Raw genomic sequence first — 19,532 nt, 5'->3', positions numbered from 1 at the left:
AGTGAGTAACAGATAACTTACAATTACATTAATTTTAACAATTTTAAAATGACTTTTTCTGGTGACAATTTTACTGGCACAACCCGATCTTTAAAGTAAATATTAAAATCGCATCGAAAATAAGCCATTATTTCTCTTAAAAAGTAAAGGATAAAAAATTGTTATTGTGAGTTATCCCTAAGCGATAGTCATATACCATCACGGCCTATTTTGAAGATCTTTTTAAGGTATACAGTACTGTAGTAAATTATTTTGATTTATCTAGTAGAGTTCAGCCAGCATTTGCAATGTAAGCGCCAAAAATGTGTTTATTTACGTCATTGCTTTAGAAATCTCTAAAATTGACAGTGTTTCTCTACTACATTGTGCATGTATTATACATATAAACCTTCCTCTTGAATCAACCTATCTATTAAAAAAATATTTGACATCGAATTGGTATGAATCTATGATATTTATTATGGATTTGCAAAAACACTTCGCTTTGAACCTCAGGATCGATATTTTGGAAGTAAAATTAAAGTGGACATAAGTAGTCAAATCAAAATGAAATCAAATGTATTTCAATTAAGTTAAACTTTACAAAAAAGCATTTTTGAATCGTCAATATTTCAACTCCAGCCTCCAGCGAGAAGAAACAATGAACTCGCACAGTTCCTCTTTTAAATACCTGGTTTACAATGATATTAGTATTCACAATTATTGTTTAATCAGTCCCGTAGCTCCCGGGCGTAGGCGTAAGGGGAATAGTGTTGTATTGTAAATAAAGATGTTAATAAATAACGGTTGGAATATGTAAATAAATCTAAGGTATGTTTATCTTTATTATGTCTTCGATTGGAATAGGCTATAGTTATACCCTCAGTTACCTCTCTCAACCTTCCTCTTGCCTAATAGTCATGTTAATCGACTTAGAATTAAATGAATTAAATAAATTACCTCGATTTTTAGTCGTTATTTTAAAATATTTTTTCCAATATTCTGTGTAGTTTCTGTTCATACATCACTTTTCAACTAAATAAAGTCTTACGTTGTGATAGCGTATCAAAAACTGGAATGGTTAAGGATCAAAAATTAGTTGCTTTAATATGTATATATTTATATACTATCAGTTTTATGAGTATAATGTTTTATTCATAAATATTGTCGTAATGAATGATTAAAATTGGGGATAGTTATTATTTATTTTTATTTTATTTTATTTGGTTCTTCGACAATGTGTACACTGATTATAATAATATAATATAACAAAGTAAAATTATATTCTAAGTGTCACAATTACTTAAAGAAGAACACAGCATGCACAAAAAGAAAACAATCAACATCTTAACCTAATTTGAATTTGAATATAAATATAAAAATACAAAATGTCTATTATTATTTATAATAGGGCTGAAGACGGCCAAAATTTCACCTGACAATAGGCAGCCATTTGCTATAGGCACTGGTATTTACAATCCTTGTAATTTACAAGTCCTGACACCGTCAATCATTAGATCGCTACTAGACTGGCTCACTCGCCCTTCAAATGCGACTTACTGTTTGAAATGAGAGGAACTAGTACCATACGGGCCGACATACAAAGATTAGTAGAGATCAACTTTACATTACCACAGTTTTCCGGTACAAACTGTACCACTACGTTGCCACTGAGATTCTTCCTTAATTTGTATTTAAAATTTCGTCTCAGGCGCGGCCGTAGCAGAAAACACTTCGAAATTCAGCCAAACCAACATTGAGAAGGTGGAGAATAAGTTCCAAGCCCCCCCCCCCCAAAAAGAAAGAAGCTGGGCTCCAACAATTTACTTTACTTCTACTTAACTTGTACTGAGAGACATTATTGGAAAAAAAATAAAATGAGACAGAATTTATTATACAAATAGAAAAGCTTGATAAGGAATCTTATAAAATAATATAGAGCCGAGATGGCCCAGTGGTTAGAACGCGTGCATCTTAACCGATGATTTCGGGTTCAAACCCAGGCAGGCACCACTGAATTTTCATGTGCTTAATTTGTGTTTATAATTCATCTCGTGCTCGGCGGTGAAGGAAAACATCGTGAGGAAACCTACATGTGCCTAATTTCAACGAAATTCTGCCACATGTGTATTCCACCAACCCGCATTGGAGCAGCGTGGTGGAATATGCTCCATACCTTCTCCTCAACGGGAGAGGAGGCCTTAGCCCAGCAGTGGGAAATTTACAGGCTGATTATGTTTTATGTTATGTATAAAATAATATAATTTTATAAAACACATACACACACGACTAAGTACAGACTTTTTATTTTTCTGTGCAGCAATATTTGAGCCAATCACAATGTACCTTAAAATAAATTTAATCGACGAAATGATCTGCTAACTTCCCGTAGCAGATCATATCACAGCAGATCAAAAATAAATAGGATATCTTAGGGCATACAGCTCAATTCTACAGTTCCTGATACTTTTTAGAAATAGTTCCGGCATTTTTAGGGAGAAAAACATCGAAAAATAAAAAAAATAGTAGGAACACAAAAAGTCGAGAAAAACCGTTTTAATCGTTTGAAAACATTTTTAAAAGCAGGAACTCTTTTGTTTCTGATAGATAATTGTGATAAATATCATTTAAAACTTGTTATGAGTTCAAAACAAATATTTTTCTGCCAGCAGATCATGGTAGAGCTGTTAAATTAATGGAAAAATATAAATCAATGGTTTAAAATTATAATTATCACTACCAAAGGCTAGAACCCTTCAAACTACTGAATATTGTGATTTGGCGGTAGAATATGTGTACCTACCCCGACGGGATTGGACGAAGCCCTAAATAAAATCAAAATATGCTCATATATCATGAAAGAAACTTTTTTATCTACATTAGGTAATAAGACCGCCAAACAGATTGACTGGTTTTAAAAATGGCCGTTCGTGTAAATAAAACATTGAATAAATTAAAAAATATATGTAATTTGAATATTATTTCTAATAATACATTACATGGGATTATTTGGCTAAATAAACGTGAACGTACGTTACGTTAAATATAATCAGTAGGAACAATAAGGTTCATTGTGTTCACGCCAGTACTTCATAACGAAATCCACACCTCTTTCTCCGATCATTAACGCTGGAGCGTTCGTGTTTCCTCGATTGACAAACGGCATAATAGACGCATCGATAACTCTCAATCCACAAACGCCGTACACTCTTAATTGATTATCTAAAACTGCCTTTTCATCCCACGCCGGACCCATCTTGCAAGTTCCCACTGGATGGTAACTGGTCGATGTGTATGACCTAGCTAAGCATATGTAGTAGTCGTCCGTGCCCCAGACATGATCTCTACAAGCCGGTAGTGGCTCCCGAACAAAATATGCACCGTTCGATCTAAATGCTTCTGTATCTTCTAAAGATAAGAGAAATCTGACGCCTTTTAATAAAGGTATTAAGTCGCTTTCATCGCTGAAGTAATTCGCGTAAAGTATAGGTGGACCGTTCGGATTCGATTCGTTCAATAACAGTGCGCCTCTACTTTTAGGCACTATATTCATTGTTCTCGGTAAAACAGCATCGTAGAATCCTGTTGGGAAAATTGAAACTGATTCGCCTGTTATCGGATCTTCAAGAAATTCTCTCCAATTTGGAACGTGGTCTACTTGAAATTGTACATCTGGCGCGATTAAATCTGGATCGGTTTTAATAAACGCTATGGAGTTAACCGGGCCATTGCCAGATAAAGGACCACGTTTGATTTTCATTGCAGCGTAATCTTGAACTGCTTCTAATACTTCCTCCTCGCTGACTGTTGTTGCTGTTTTATTAGATAAAGCTACAATTACACCGTTAAAAGTTACATGATCATGTAAATTTTCTCCAACGGCTAAATCTTGTACGACGGGTATTCCTATTTTTTCTAAGTGATCTCTTGGCCCGATGCCAGACAACATCAGTAACTTTGGTGAATTAATCGATCCTGCGCTGACTATCACTTCTTTTTTAGCAAATGCAGTCAAAATATTTCCATTTTCGTTATAAATTATTCCATATGCCCTTTTGTTTTCATCGATAAGTATTTTCAGGGCTTCGGAATTCGGTTTTACGGTTAAATTTTTTCTTTTATATCTGATGGGTTGTATGAAAGCTGTGTTCGTTGAAACTCTTTCACCCGAAAGAGAAAACGCCTGGGCCTGCATAGTGCCCAACTGTTGCGCTCCGTTGAAATCGGTCAGAGGGAGGCCCCTTTCGTTGAAAGCGTCGGTTAGCATCAACGAAGGTTTATCTATGTAAGGGTATCTCGACACGTACTGCTCTCCCGTGACGCCATGGTAGACGCTGTTCAAAGCCTCTATGTTTACATTTCTTTCCGATTTTTTGAAGAACGGTAGTACCTTTTCAAATAAAAATAAGAATTTATTTCCATTCAATTAAAAAATCTTCTGTGCTATGGAAAACTTGTTTATTGTTATATGTACTTACATCTCTGTAACTCCAACCTTCGTTGCCAAGTGCGGCCCAACCATCATAATCAGCTCTATTCCCTCTGATGTATGCCATTGAGTTGATTGAGCTGGAACCTCCCATCACCTTACCTCTAAAATTATCGTTTGATAGAATTAGATCATAGCTGTTAGAGATACATTGGTTTAGACTTATCAGACTTCTTTGTATTCACGAATACATGCATCCATTATAAGTTGACGTGATAACTATTTCGATCTCGACAAAATACCACTAAGTCTGTTCATAGCCTTACTTCAGGAATTATCAGGTTTAAATACTAGTATTAATAAATTGAGGTTTTGCCTATATTGAATCATTTGTTTTGATATGATACATTTTAGCTTATCGAATTAAACTCATTTTCTGCTACAGAAGGCCCTTTATCTGATTTGTACTTGTCAAGTATCGATGCATGTTTTTCGAAAAATTCCAGCGTCGACTTTGTTTTTTTTATTCAATTCATTACAATTTGTGTTTTCTAACCACTACATACAGAATTAAAATACATACAGCAGCTGCTGTCTTATATTTCCAATACCTTGGCCAAGGACATCTTCCCCCTGGATGAGCCAGACAGCTCTTTCCATTAGGCTCTGTCGTGTAAGCCCAGTCTATGTTGGATCCAAGCAGAGCAGTTGATAGGCCTGGGACTAAAGTCACATCTGGTTGTTCTGGACCTGCCTCCAATAGAAGCACCTGGAAAAGTTTTATTCTGAGATAGGATTAACCTTAAGCACCTCTTTAGTACCTTAAAGTAAATACCCAAGTGATATGTTGGCCTCGACCGAAGACATAACCATCGTAGGTTCAAGCAACTTTTACCTACTTCATTTTCATTATGCTTATTACTGGCGGAGATGTCGTTAGAAAGTCTATCTCAAGCGCGGTCTTTTCAACTTTTTAATCGAACTTAGAGTTTGTGTGCTATAAGTAAAGTTTTATAAATTTCCCGCGGGTAAAGCCACATATTCGGCTAGTTCTGTATAAATATTAGTGTATAATGAAATAATTAATGATGATTTCACACGCTAGAGGAAGGATTACTCGAATGTTGTTAGTTTGGTTTGGTTCGATTGAAATTTTATTACGTAACTCTAAAAACGATTGTAATTATTTAATTATGATTTGAGTAATCAAAGACTTTTGTAAACCATTTGAAGTTCCTTTAGTATTGAACAATTAATTAAAACTTTTACTATACCTAAATATCTATTAATTATTTTTTATTTAGTAATCAATTTGGGTCAGTGGTTAGAATTCTCTTAACCGAAGATTGCGGGTAAGTATCACTGTATTTTAATGAGTCTTATAAGTGTTTATAATTCATATCCTGAAAGCCGGTGAAGAAACATTTCATGAGGAAACCTGCACATTTCGAATAACGTGATACTATATTTTCATTATCTTAAATATCAATTACAGATTTTGACAAATTTTTACAACCATTTCATATTTTTATTTCATGATGTGTATATAAGTTCTTGACAATGCACGGCTTTACGTTACCGATAAATATGCCGCGCTTGGAACCTAAACCCGCTATGCCCTGTACTTGCGGAGTAGTGTCATGAATGCATTCAGCACGTCTCGCACTGCACTCGTCTATTTGGCGACATCGCGATTTGTGCGTATCGATTCCGTTAATAAACCGTTAAAAAGATATTCTGTATTTAATACTAGTCGAAGCCTCTCCTAATATTTTGCGACTTATTATTCCAATGTAAATGTTTAAGTTGTAAGACATTGCTAAGGGAATACAACCAATAATAACAAATATAGAGGGTATTTTCTAATACTTCTAATTGATGTTAATTATTTTAGAGAGAAAGACGTAATATCATATATGATGAAGGTTAATACGTATGTTTTTTAAGAATTTCCAGTGAATTTTTCCGAAAAGATAGATAACTCAAAAGATAGGTAACTCAAGTGAAGCGATTTCACGTATATACTCAAATAAAGAAAGAAGTTTTAAGTTTCATGAATATATTAAGTGTCTATTATCGTTACTCTTGTTTATAGTATATCCACCGAACCTTTATTAGGAGAGCGCGGTGGAAATAGGGAAGGCCTTATATTACCGTCATGATTACTTCATTTTACTTAATTAAAACGTTAATGTCATGTCATGTTACAAAATTGAATACTAATCCATGAACGGCACGTAGATTCTACCGAGAAATAACAATCTAATGAACATACTCTAAATCTGTGGTATTTTCCAATATTATGTTATAATAGAAGCTTCAACAATGATTGCTTTTTTAACATAAGATTATTTTTTTTTTATAAATAAATAAATATTGGAGAACATCACATACATTACCCTGATCCAAATGTAAGTAGCTAATGCACTTGTGTTATGGAAAATCAGAAGTAACGACGGTACCACAAACACCCAGACCCAAGACAACATAGAAAACTAATGAACTTTTTCTACATTGACTCGGCCGGGAATCGAACCCGGGATCTCGCAGTGGCGTACCCATGAAAACCTGTGTACACACTACTCGACCACGGAGGTCGTCGATATAATATAATTAATAATATAGTTAGAAATATTTTTATTATAAGAACAATTAGTACTCGTTTTGCTATTTGTATTAAAACTTCCCGTAATGCAATCACCCACCTTCCAGCTGGGGTTATCGGATAGCCTGTTGGCAACCACACAACCTGCAGAGCCGGCTCCGACCACGATAAAGTCGTACTCATCTCTGATGTCTTCCGGCTCCCTGTAGTCTCTATGTGGCCTCTCATCTCGGGAACCTCCATATAATTGCACTAATAAGTTCAAATAAACATATCCGAAGGAAGAGCAGGCGGTTATAGGCGTGTACGTTGGACAAACTTCGGTCAGATTTAAGGGTTGCCAAATCATTTTATATCTGTCAAACATATAAAATTATTAATTAAAACTGTTTTTAATGGAAATTTCCTTAAAATTATTTTTTATTCTCTCGTATTCTAGTTAAGATTATTTTGTACCCTTAACTTAGAAATCACGTGGGTTTTCATATTTACATGCGATATGGAATTCAAACTAACTCAGATAAAGCGGCAGAAGTGAACCATAAAGCGTCAGAAAAGTTTTACTTAAATGTTGCACTAAAATCAACACGACAATGGTATCTTATCTTTAATTTTCTGTTGTATTTATTATTTTAGAGTGCCTTAATTTTTTAATACCTTACAAGAGAATAACTTAAATGAAATTATAAACTTTTAATGTAAAGTCCATCTTTACCCAAATTATGACAAAGTATTTCACGGTAAGACGCTAAAAATTTATACTACAACACTCCAACACAAAAATCTACAAATATCTGCATAATCCGTTAGATCTGACACAGTTACCAATAAAAGATACTTCTCTAATAAACTCTAATTGTTAAACAGAGATTGAGAACAGAAAAGTATTCCGTACCCGAATAATTGGACTAATTCCAATCTCTACTGTACATGTACAAAAATACAAGTACACATATATAACATTTTATCAGTAAAATATTAATGTAAATATTATACGTACGGTTGTAACGGCGTATATTCGAAGACTATACAGGATATATAAACATACACGAAGGAACTTCACTCAAGGGCTCCGATAACAATAATTTGCCATTTCCAGTGTGGGTTCAGTACAAATTTACAATTTAGGAAATTGTTGTGGAAAAAAATAATCGTGTAACGAAAGGATATTTCCTCTTGCTCGTAATTGGACCAGAAAAATACTTGCCAACAAACCAATCAAGAATATAGTGCACGAGAATGTCCTCAAACAAAGACGCAATAATATCAAATAAAAAATATACTCAATGGGAGATAATCACTCTGGAGATTTCCTGACATATTTGCCACATTCATGTTACTACCAGCATCTTTATTCCAGACTGCAAGTAAAAAAGCCAATACTTCTTACGTTCTTAGAAATGAACCCAAAATCTTAAGGTCTGTGGCATTATAAATTAGCCACTAAACCGACAGTACAGTTAAATAAGAAATAATATTGATCTATGCATAATACAAGATAATATCACGTAACGCATCAACACACCGTCTCAATTATGAAATGTCTGAAATACTAATCAAATTAACAAATCTAATCATTGATCGGTGGCACCGATGACGCAATGGGCTACCAATGAGCCTTCAGTTTAAGAGATAAAGTTGTTAATCTGACTTTAATCAGCGTTCAAATTTATTTCTGTAAGTGGTACTAAATTGAGCCACGTAGAGTCCTTTAGAATTGAATTTTCGTAATAAAACAATTTAATTTGACTCATTTTTCTCATATGTAACGGGACCCCTATATGGCCTAGAAATATAATCTGGGGCTGTATATAAGGTAAACATGGTTGCCTATGCGAAGGTTGAGTTAAACTATGTAAACTAGATAAAAAAAAATGTTTGTATCTTAATAAGGTCGTTATTAATAATCGCGAACCAAGATGGCAAATTGAATAAAAAAGTAGATAGAAACTAAAGATTAGGGGGGGGGGGGGGGGGTTTCGAACCCGGCTAAACACCACTCAGTTCACTGACTTAGTTTTTATTAATATCTGTAATCACGGTTGGTCTTCTCGGTTACCGGTGCCACTTTCAAACTTCCTCTTATGTACTCATTCCTTACTCTTATTTTTTGCTTATTTGCTTATTACTATATGTTAAGTGTATTTGTACTTAGTACAATTGCTGCTATTTTAGTTTACCTATAAGTCGTTTAGGTGCTTTTTATCGCCCGTTACATTGATGATGGATTTATATTATGTTCGCGAACTTTTGCGCACCGCAGCCCTGCAACTGCATTGCTTCTTGCGGTGAGCAAGACATGTGGTGGCGGTGTATTTTTAATGAAATTGTGGATTGTCTGATAATTGGGTGATACCTACCCACCAAGTGTCAACGCCAAGTTTTCGAGCTCCTCGCGACCTTGTATGAGTGTACTTTTGCTAATTTGGACCATTACTACGTTGAGAAAAAAATCGTAAGTATTGTAGAGGGAAAATGATAGAGCAGAATTGAAGGCGTAGCTAACGACAGACGCGCGGGTCCTTTTCGTATCGGTTATGCACAATCAACTGTCACCTTTATCTTATGTAAATTTTTTACGTGTTCTTCAAACGTAATTGTATAATTACATGGAAATTTGTTATCGTTCGTTCGTTGGGATATCACCTTTATTTCGTCGTATCTCCACGATTCGAGAACATTCCGTTAGCCGCCACAGCTAGTATCGGAATACTTGGCGTCGATGTTTCGAGTCTCGTTCAGTTCCGCGGTCAATTGGAAGGCAAAGCCAAATTGGCATCAAAAAAGCTCGGTGTGCTCAGCAAGGCAAGACAGTATTTCACGTCGGCCCATCGTCTAAGACTATACAAGGCGCAAATTCGACTGTAAGAGAGAATTGTAACAATTAAAACTAGTTTTAGATAAACATAACATAGTCACACGCACTTTTGAGTTAAACATATACATATATAGAATGATGATATGAAGGAATGATAGGTGTTTTTAAAAAAATACAATATAATTGTATCAATATTTTTATTATGAGGAGTCATATGACACAGTCATATATCATTACAAAGACTTTAAAAAATTAAAAAAATATTATAAGCTAAAAATTATTAAAAGCAAAAATCGCCAACGGACGTTGGCTACAGGCAGTCCTTAAAGTAAAAACATTTGCATATTCTCTAACCTAATTGTCGAAAATATCAAAAATGACGAAATAATTTCACGTACAATTGCTTCTGTTCAAATGCTGACGCGATACGTACACTGTAGTAAAAATATTTTTTTGCAAAAACTGCAAAAGGCCAACGGCACGCGGTGTTCCCAGGCGGTCACCCATCCAAGTACTGAACGCGCCCGATGTTGCTTAACTTCGGTGATCGGACGAGAACCGGTGTATTCAACATGGTATGGACGTTGGCTCCTAGTATTTCTAAAAGTAAAAACAATTGCATATTCTCTAACCTAATTGTCGAAAATATCAAAAATGACGAACTAATTGCGCCTACAATTGCTTCTGTTCAAATGCTGACGCGATACGTACACTGTAGTAAAAATATTTTTTTGCAAAAACTGCAAAAGGCCAACAATACGCGGTATTCCCAGGCAGTCATCCACTAGCATGTTATGTTTTAAATAATTTAACGCAATCAACAAAGAAAAATAAACAAAAATGAAAGTAATTACTTGAAATTTTAACGATCGAAAGCATATTTTTTATTTTATTGAACATTATTTTTGCTATATATTAAGAGTCAATATATCGTCGAGGTGCGGTTGAGCCGAAATTGGTGGTAAATAATACGGGAATTCAACGTAGATCATAATGCGTATATCCTCAGTCCAAAATAAAGTGAAGATCACCTGGGTAAGCTAACATCAGATATCAGGAAAAACAGATAAAACGTGTTTTAATAAACGTTACAGCAAATCTTATCGTTATTTAAGTCAAAATATTTATACACTGTACAAGTTAGCTTGATCTCTTTGACAGACGGGCTAGTGATGGGAAACAGTTCTTGTAGTTCAAAAAATAACGTTTTAAAATACTTGTAACTGTGACGAGATGTTGTGGGTGTATTATATGTGAAATTTTTTATTTGGAGCAGATACGCTATTAATGATGATTTGGTGCAGACAACATCCAAAAGACAAGTGACCATGCATTGAACTGCAATCTACATTTCTACATAATTTCCCATTTATTTCATTCAAACAATAAATATACTAAAAAATGGATTTGTCTCTTTATTGAATATATGGTTCCTGTGATTTTATAAAATGAAATTGAATTAAGAATGATTTAAAAATTTTGCATCATTATATAAGAAACATCTATACATACATATATATAAATACTATTCACTATTATTTATACTTTTTCAATAATTGGGTATATTAAAACAGACAATTAAAACTATTAACTCTTCATTGTTTAATTGAAATAAAATTTTTATGTACATATGTAGTACATACAATTATATTTTAGGAAAAATAAAACACAAGTTATGAAATAATTATTATTTGTTTTAAATATATTAAACTATATTTTTACAAAGGTTCTTGAAGTTATAGACGTAGAGTCACACTGGAAAATGCAGCATGGATGTATTTGTAGTAGTGTCTAGGTTTGTATTTCTTCTTTGGAACTGTAATCACAAACAATATTTTTTATTAAAACATTCACAAACATATAAAATAATCATGATCATAGAATAATTATAATCTAATAATAGAAATATTAAGTCTATATATATAATGATAATTAGATATGCATATTATTATGATATACTGAAACGCAAACATCATTTGGGTATTATCAATACAACATAATCATTTAAACATAAGTTTGAATTGGGTAAGTTTGATTTATTATGGAATTTTTCACACAAAAAAAGAGCATATTATCTATAAAATTAATCTATGTATGTTTGCTTAAATTAACACACAAGACACATCACAATTAAACGCGAAGTAAGCCACTTAGTTTCGAATTAAACTTTATAAACAAATTAGAACAACAATTTAAATATGTATAAGTATATCAACGTAAAATTGTAAGGAAATTAAATTTACAATACTTGTAGGTTAGGTTAGTTACAGTTTAACTCAAATTCCTCTATATTAAAACAATATAGGTACACTGTTGATAAGTTTTTAAAACGTTTCTAAACTAAATTTACGGTCCTTACAATTATTACGGATCGTATTGTATATTAAGCGTAATAATAAATTTATGTTTACATACCTCTTGATGAATTTTATAGTAATTGCAAACTCCGACAAATTAATCTTTAAGCCAATCATGTTTCAATGTAATTTCTTCTTTTTTCACCACTACTAAAACACTTAGAAATTAATACATTCACATTTTTCATTTCTTTTAATAAAATAAACATTGTAAAATAAGATAATATAACCTTCAAAATTTTAGAGACAACACTTTGCGACAGATGTCAAATACAATAAATATGGCCGAATACATTTTTCTCACCTTTTTTTGCGCGTGTAAGTGAGATGGAAATATAAATTCATAAATTGTGGTGTAGTCTATTTCGAGTAGCTCGACGGTTATCATGGTTTTAACGCAATCGAGTAATGACAAACTCATACTACCGAATACAAATACTTCGTAAACGTTTTCGAGAAGTCGATACGTTATTAACGCATGAAGTATTGAAACTCGTACTAGGGGTACTGCTGGCACTTAAATGCGAGTTCTGGACTCGGAACCAGTTGTATGTTGCAGTTCAGGTGCCGATGTGTCAGGAATTAAAGAGTTCTAGCCATCGGGCATGATCAAAATTAGAATAGATAGAATATAAAAAGAAAGAAATTGACTTTTCAACAGCTCTACCATGATTTGCTGACTCTGAAATACAATGCCTTGACTCGAAACGAGTTTTTTGTTACATATCTGTTACCAATATGTGATAATTGAGAGAGTTCTAGCCTTTGGTAGTGATAATTCCATTTATTTAACAGCTCTACCATGATCTGCTGGCAGAAAAATATTTGTTTTGAACTCATAACAAGTTTTAAATGATATTTATCACAATTATCTATCAGAAACAAAAGAGTTCCTGCTTTTAAAAATGTTTTCAAACGATTAAAACGGTTTTTCTCGACTTTTTGTGTTGCTACTATTTTTTTATTTTTCGATGTTTTTCTCCCTAAAAATGCCGGAACTATTTCTAAAAAGTATCAGGAACTGTAGAATTGAGCTGTATGTCCTAAGATATCCTATTTATTTTTGATCTGCTGTGATATGATCTGCTACGGGAAGTTAGCAGATCATTTCGTCGATTAACTTTTTTTTAGGTAAAAACGCCAGAACTATTTCTAAGAACTATCAGGAACTATAGAACTCTTCTGCATGCTAACAGAACTCCCATTAAATTTTGATCTGCTGGACAATGATCTGCTAAGTTCACACACATGGTTGTATGTTGCTCGATATCATCGCTGATTGTAAACTGTTGTTAAGAAATAATTTAAGGGTTTTTATTAAATTATCACGCATCATTTGTAGTTATCTCGTTTGAGTCGCGCGTTTCACGTTTATTTCAATTATTTAAAAACATAATTATAAAATTAGCGACCCGCCCGGCTTCGCACGGGTGCAACGCTGATACTTAATAATGTCTTACAACGTTCAGTTTTTCAGTAGTTAGTTTAAATCTGTAATATCTTCGAAACTATTCATTTAAATTACATGCTGTAAAGGGCCATATTGATCTACATTAAATGCACAATGTATTTAATTCAAATTACTGAATTGCTCACTCACCCTTCAAACTACTGAATATTGTGATTTGGCGGTAGAATATGTGTACCTACCCCGACGGGATTGGACGAAGCCCTAAATAAAATCAAAATATGCTCATATATCATGAAAAGAAACTTTTTTATCTACATTAGGTAATAAGACAGCCAAACAGATTGACTGGTTTTAAAAATGGCCGTTCGTGTAAATAAAACATTGAATAAATTAAAAAATATATGTAATTTGAATATTATTTCTAATAATACATTACATGGGATTATTTGGCTAAATAAACGTGAACGTACGTTACGTTAAATATAATCAGTAGGAACAATAAGGTTCATTGTGTTCACGCCAGTACTTCATAACGAAATCCACACCTCTTTCTCCGATCATTAACGCTGGAGCGTTCGTGTTTCCTCGATTGACAAACGGCATAATAGACGCATCGATAACTCTCAATCCACAAACGCCGTACACTCTTAATTGATTATCTAAAACTGCCTTTTCATCCCACGCCGGACCCATCTTGCAAGTTCCCACTGGATGGTAACTGGTCGATGTGTATGACCTAGCTAAGCATATGTAGTAGTCGTCCGTGCCCCAGACATGATCTCTACAAGCCGGTAATGGCTCCCGAACGAAATATGCACCGTTCGATCTAAATGCTTCCGTATCTTCTAAAGATAAGAGAAATCTGACGCTTTTTAATAAAGGTATTAAGTCGCTTTCATCGCTGAAGTAATTCGCGTAAAGTATAGGTGGACCGTTCGGATTCGATTCGTTCAATAACAGTGCGCCTCTACTTTTAGGCACTAAATTCATTGTTTTCGGTAAAACAGCATCGTAGAATCCTGTTGGGAAAATTGAAACTGATGCGCCTGTTATCGGATCTTCAAGAAATTCTCTCCAATTTGGAATGTAGTTTACTTGAAATTGTACATCTGGCGCGATTAAATCTGGATCGGTTTTAATAAACGCTATGGAGTTAACCGGGCCATTGCCAGATAAAGGACCACGTTTGATTTTCATTGCAGCGTAATCTTGAACTGCTTCTAATACTTCCTCCTCGCTGACTGTTGTTGCTGTTTTATTAGATAAAGCTACAATTATACCGTCAAAAGAAACATGATCATGTAAATTTTCTCCAACGGCTAAATCTTGTACGACGGGTATTCCTATTTTTTCTAAGTGATCTCTTGGCCCGATGCCAGACAACATCAGTAACTTTGGTGAATTAATCGATCCTGCGCTGACTATCACTTCTTTTTTAGCAAATGCAGTCAAAATATTTCCATTTTCGTTATAAATTATTCCATATGCCCTTTTGTTTTCATCGATAAGTATTTTCAGGACTTCGGAATTCGGTTTTACGGTTAAATTTTTTCTTTTATATCTGATGGGTTGTATGAAGGCTGTGTTCGTTGAAACTCTTTCACCCGAAAGAGAAAACGCCTGGGCCTGCATAGTGCCCAACTGTTGCGCTCCGTTGAAATCGGTCAGAGGGAGGCCCCTTTCGTTGAAAGCGTCGGTTAGCATCAACGAAGGTTTATCTATGTAAGGGTATCTCGACACGTACTGCTCTCCCGTGACGCCGTGGTAGACGCTGTTTAAAGCCTCTATGTTTACATTTCTTTCCGATTTTTTGAAGAACGGTAGTACCTTTTCAAATAAAAATAAGAATTTATTTCCATTCAATTAAAAATTCTTCTGTGCTATGGAAAACTTGTTTATTGTTATATGTACTTACATCTTTGTAACTCCAACCTTCGTTGCCAAGTGCGGCCCAACCATCATAATCAGCTCTATTCCCTCTGATGTATGCCATTGAGTTGATTGAGCTGGAACCTCCCATCACCTTACCTCTAAAATTATCGTTTGATAGAATTAGATCATAGCTGTTAGAGATACATTGGTTTAGACTTATCAGACTTCTTTGTATTCACGAATACATGCATCCATTATAAGTTGACGTGATAACTAATTCGATCTCGACAAAATACCACTAAGTCTGTTCATAGCCTTACTTCAGGAATTATCAGGTTTAAATACTAGTATTAATAAATTGAGGTTTTGCCTATATTGAATCATTTGTTTTGATATGATACATTTTAGCTTATCGAATTAAACTCATTTTCTGCTACAGAAGGCCCTTTATCTGATTTGTACTTGTCAAGTATCGATGCATGTTTTTCGAAAAATTCCAGCGTCGACTTTGTTTTTTTATTCAATTCATTACAATTTGTGTTTTCTAACCACTACATACAGAATTAAAATACATACAGCAGCTGCTGCCTTATATTTCCAATACCTTGGCCAAGGACATCTTCCCCCTGGACGAGCGACACAGCTCTTTTCATTAGGCTCTGTCGTGTAAGCCCAGTCTATGTTGGATCCAATCAGAGCAGTTGATAGGCCTGGGACTAAAGTCACATCTGGTTGTTCTGGACCTGCCTCCAAAAGAAGCACCTGGAAAAGTTTTATTCTGAGATAGGATTAACCTTAAGCACCTTTTACCTTTATTACCTTAAAGTAAATACCCAAGTGATATGTTGGCCTCGACCGAAGACATAGACATGATGATTTCACACGCTAGAGGAAGGATTACTCGAATGTTGTTAGTTTGGTTTGGTTCGATTGAAATATTATTACCTAACTCTAAAAACGACTGTAATTATTTAATTATGATTTGAGTAATCAAAGACTTTTGTAAACCATTTGAAGTTCCTTTAGTATTGAACAATTAATTAAAACTTTTACTATACCTAAATTTCTATTAATGATTTTTTATTTAGTAATCAAATTGGGTCAGTGGTTAGAATTCTCTTAACCGAAGATTGCGGGTAAGTATCACTGTATTTTAACGAGTCTAATAAGTGTTTATAATTCATATACCCATGAAAACCTGTGTACACACTACTCGACCACTGAGGTCGTCGATATAATATAATTAATAATATAGTTAGAAATATTTTTATTATAAGAACAATTAGTACTCGTTTTGCTATTTGTATTAAAACTTCCCGTAATGCAATCACCCACCTTCCAGCTGGGGTTATCGGATAGCCTGTTGGCAACCACACAACCTGCAGAGCCGGCTCCGACCACGATAAAGTCGTACTCATCTCTGATGTCTTCCGGCTCCCTGTAGTCTCTATGTGGCCTCTCATCTCGGGAACCTCCATATAATTGCACTAATAAGTTCAAATAAACATATCCGAAGGAAGAGCAGGCGGTTATAGGCGTGTACGTTGGACAAACTTCGGTCAGATTTAAGGGTTGCCAAATCATTTTATATCTGTCAAACATATAAAATTATTAATTAAAACTGTTTTTAATGGAAATTTCCTTAAAATTATTTTTTATTCTCTCGTATTCTAGTTAAGATTATTTTGTACCCTTAACTTAGAAATCACGTGGGTTTTCATATTTACATGCGATATGGAATTCAAACTAACTCAGATAAAGCGGCAGAAGTGAACCATAAAGCGTCAGAAAAGTTTTACTTAAATGTTGCACTAAAATCAACACGACAATGGTATCTTATCTTTAATTTTCTGTTGTATTTATTATTTTAGAGTGCCTTAATTTTTTAATACCTTACAAGAGAATAACTTAAATGAAATTATAAACTTTTAATGTAAAGTCCATCTTTACCCAAATTATGACAAAGTATTTCACGGTAAGACGCTAAAAATTTATACTACAACACTCCAACACAAAAATCTACAAATATCTGCATAATCCGTTAGATCTGACACAGTTACCAATAAAATAAACTTCTCTAATAAACTCTAATTGTTAAACAGAGATTGAGAACAGAAAAGTATTCCGTACCCGAATAATTGGACTAATTCCAATCTCTACTGTACATGTACAAAAATACAAGTACATATATATAACATTTTATCAGTAAAATATTCATGTAAATATTATACGTATTAAAGGGCTCCGATAACAATAATTTGCCATTTCCAGTGTGGGTTCAGTACAATTTTACAATTTAGGAAATTGCTGTGGAAAAAAATAATCGTGTAACGAAAGGATATTTCCTCTTGCCCGTAATTGGACCAGAAAAATACTTGCCAACAAACCAATCAAGAATATAGTGCACGAGAATGTCCTCAAACAAAGACGCAATAATATCAAATAAAAAATATACTCAATGGGAGATAATCATTCTGGAGATTTCCTGACATATTTGCCACATTCATGTTAGTACCAGCATCTTTACTCCAGACTACAAGTAAAAAAGCCAATACTTCTTACGTTCTTAGAAATGAACCCAAAATCTTAAGGTCTGTGGCATTATAAATTAGCCACTAAACCGACAGTACGAACCCGGCCAAACACCACTCAGTTCACTGACTTAGTTTTTATTAATATCTGTAATCACGGTCGGTGTTGTTGCAAAATGATTTGTATTCTAATGATAATTAGAGTTAAATTATTTTTGGCAAGCATTAGTATGAGTGAGTGACGCTCGTGCTTAAAAGGTGAGTAATGGTAAAGAGAGTAAAACAAAATTGGCAGTAGAGTAAGTTATACTGTAATATGTTTAACTGAACATCGGCTTCTAAATTATCAGGTTATGTTTAACTTTAGTGGGCACCAGGTGACTAGTCTGTTCAGTAGAAATAAAGCTATACGCGGTGGTTCTTTAATACTTATTATTAAAAATATTAAATTTAAAGAATGTAAAGATATTGTGAGCCTTTCTATTGAGCAAACTATAGAAATAGCCTGTGCAGAGTTTGAGCAATTATAGAGCAGTTATACAAATAAATAAAGTTTTGTGTACTTTTAAAATATTTTACATTTAAATAATTACAAAGTTCACAAATAAAGAAATTATGCGATTAAAAAACCTGTCTTTAAGTGTTTCGAGGCGCGATATTATCAATTATGTTCTGAATTAATTAATTAGTTAACTAACTTTTATTTTAATTTACTGTAATTATATAACCTTGATAAATAATTAGGGATCAAAAACAAAAGTTTTAAATAAAAAATCTATTTAAATTTCAGCGAGGCCCCGGGCGATCGCCCTGTTCGCCACCCCCTAAGGCCGCCCCTGCTTATTACTATATCATCATCCTCCTGCCCTTATCCCAACTCTACTTGGGGTCGGCGCAGCATGTCTTCTTCTTCCATACTTCTCTGTCGGACGTCATCTCACTAGTAACATTCTTTCTAACCATATCGTCTTTCACACAATCCATCCATCGTTTCTTGGGTCTTCCCCTACCTCTATATCCATCCACATCCATTTTCAAAACCTTTCTCACAACATGGTCCTCATTCCTCCGCATAACATGCCCATACCAAGACAGCCGGTTTCCGGATAGCTTCTCGGTTACCGGTGCCACTTTCAAACTTCCTCTTATGTACTCATTCCTTACTCTTATTTTTTGCTTATTTGCTTATTACTATATGTTAAGTGTATTTGTACTTAGTACAATTGCTGCTATTTTAGTTTACCTATAAGTCGTTTAGGTGCTTTTTATCGCCCGTTACATTGATGATGGATTTATATTATGTTCGCGAACTTTTGCGCACCGCAGCCCTGCAACTGCATTGCTTCTTGCGGTGAGCAAGACATGTGGTGGCGGTGTATTTTTAATGAATTTACTTGGTGGTAGAGCTTTGTGCAAGCCCATCTGGGTAGGTACCACCCACTCATCAGACATTCTACCGCCAAATAACAGTACTCTGTATTGCTGTGTTCCGGTTAGAAGGGTGAGTGAGCCAGTGTAATCACAGGCACA

At 34.3% G+C, this 19,532-nt stretch overlaps 2 protein-coding genes and 1 non-coding gene across 3 annotated transcripts; all 3 read right to left on the bottom strand.

Annotated features, from left to right (window-relative positions):
- Positions 1-2,975: 2,975 nt before the first annotated feature.
- On the bottom strand, positions 2,976-7,363 carry LOC135193985 (glucose dehydrogenase [FAD, quinone]-like). The gene is made up of 4 exons (XM_064218701.1): positions 7,114-7,363; positions 5,020-5,177; positions 4,458-4,572; positions 2,976-4,369 (listed from the first exon to the last, which is right to left on the bottom strand). The coding sequence occupies exons 1-4, from the start codon at positions 7,360-7,362 to the stop codon at positions 3,029-3,031; spliced, it is 1,863 nt and encodes a 620-aa protein (XP_064074771.1). The 5' UTR covers position 7,363; the 3' UTR covers positions 2,976-3,028.
- Positions 7,364-10,301: 2,938 nt separating this feature from the next.
- Positions 10,302-10,420, bottom strand: LOC135194038 (5S ribosomal RNA). The gene has a single exon (XR_010309589.1). It is a non-coding gene; the product is annotated as a 5S ribosomal RNA (ribosomal RNA).
- A 3,604-nt stretch (positions 10,421-14,024) lies between these two features.
- LOC113391765 (glucose dehydrogenase [FAD, quinone]-like) lies at positions 14,025-17,059 on the bottom strand. The gene is made up of 4 exons (XM_026627816.2): positions 16,807-17,059; positions 16,076-16,233; positions 15,515-15,629; positions 14,025-15,426 (listed from the first exon to the last, which is right to left on the bottom strand). Exons 1-4 carry the CDS (start codon positions 17,053-17,055, stop codon positions 14,086-14,088), a joined length of 1,863 nt encoding a protein of 620 aa, XP_026483601.2. The 5' UTR covers positions 17,056-17,059; the 3' UTR covers positions 14,025-14,085.
- Positions 17,060-19,532: the final 2,473 nt, after the last annotated feature.

The sequence above is a fragment of the Vanessa tameamea genome, chromosome 23, assembly GCF_037043105.1.
Source record: "Vanessa tameamea isolate UH-Manoa-2023 chromosome 23, ilVanTame1 primary haplotype, whole genome shotgun sequence".
Lineage (NCBI taxonomy): Eukaryota > Metazoa > Arthropoda > Insecta > Lepidoptera > Nymphalidae > Vanessa > Vanessa tameamea.
This window is presented reverse-complemented; position numbering and strand designations above follow the sequence as displayed.

Coding starts and splice junctions, on each gene's coding strand:
- LOC135193985 (XM_064218701.1), bottom strand. CDS start 7,362: ATGATTTGGCAACCCTTAAATCTGACCGAAGTTTGTCCAACGTACACG. Junction 5,178..7,113: donor CCGATAACCCCAGCTGGAAG/GTGGGTGATTGC, acceptor AAACTTTTCCAG/GTGCTTCTATTGGAGGCAGG. Junction 4,370..4,457: donor AAGGTTGGAGTTACAGAGAT/GTAAGTACATAT, acceptor TTATTTGAAAAG/GTACTACCGTTCTTCAAAAA.
- LOC113391765 (XM_026627816.2), bottom strand. CDS start 17,055: ATGATTTGGCAACCCTTAAATCTGACCGAAGTTTGTCCAACGTACACG. Junction 16,234..16,806: donor CCGATAACCCCAGCTGGAAG/GTGGGTGATTGC, acceptor AAACTTTTCCAG/GTGCTTCTTTTGGAGGCAGG. Junction 15,630..16,075: donor GGAAGATGTCCTTGGCCAAG/GTATTGGAAATA, acceptor CGATAATTTTAG/AGGTAAGGTGATGGGAGGTT.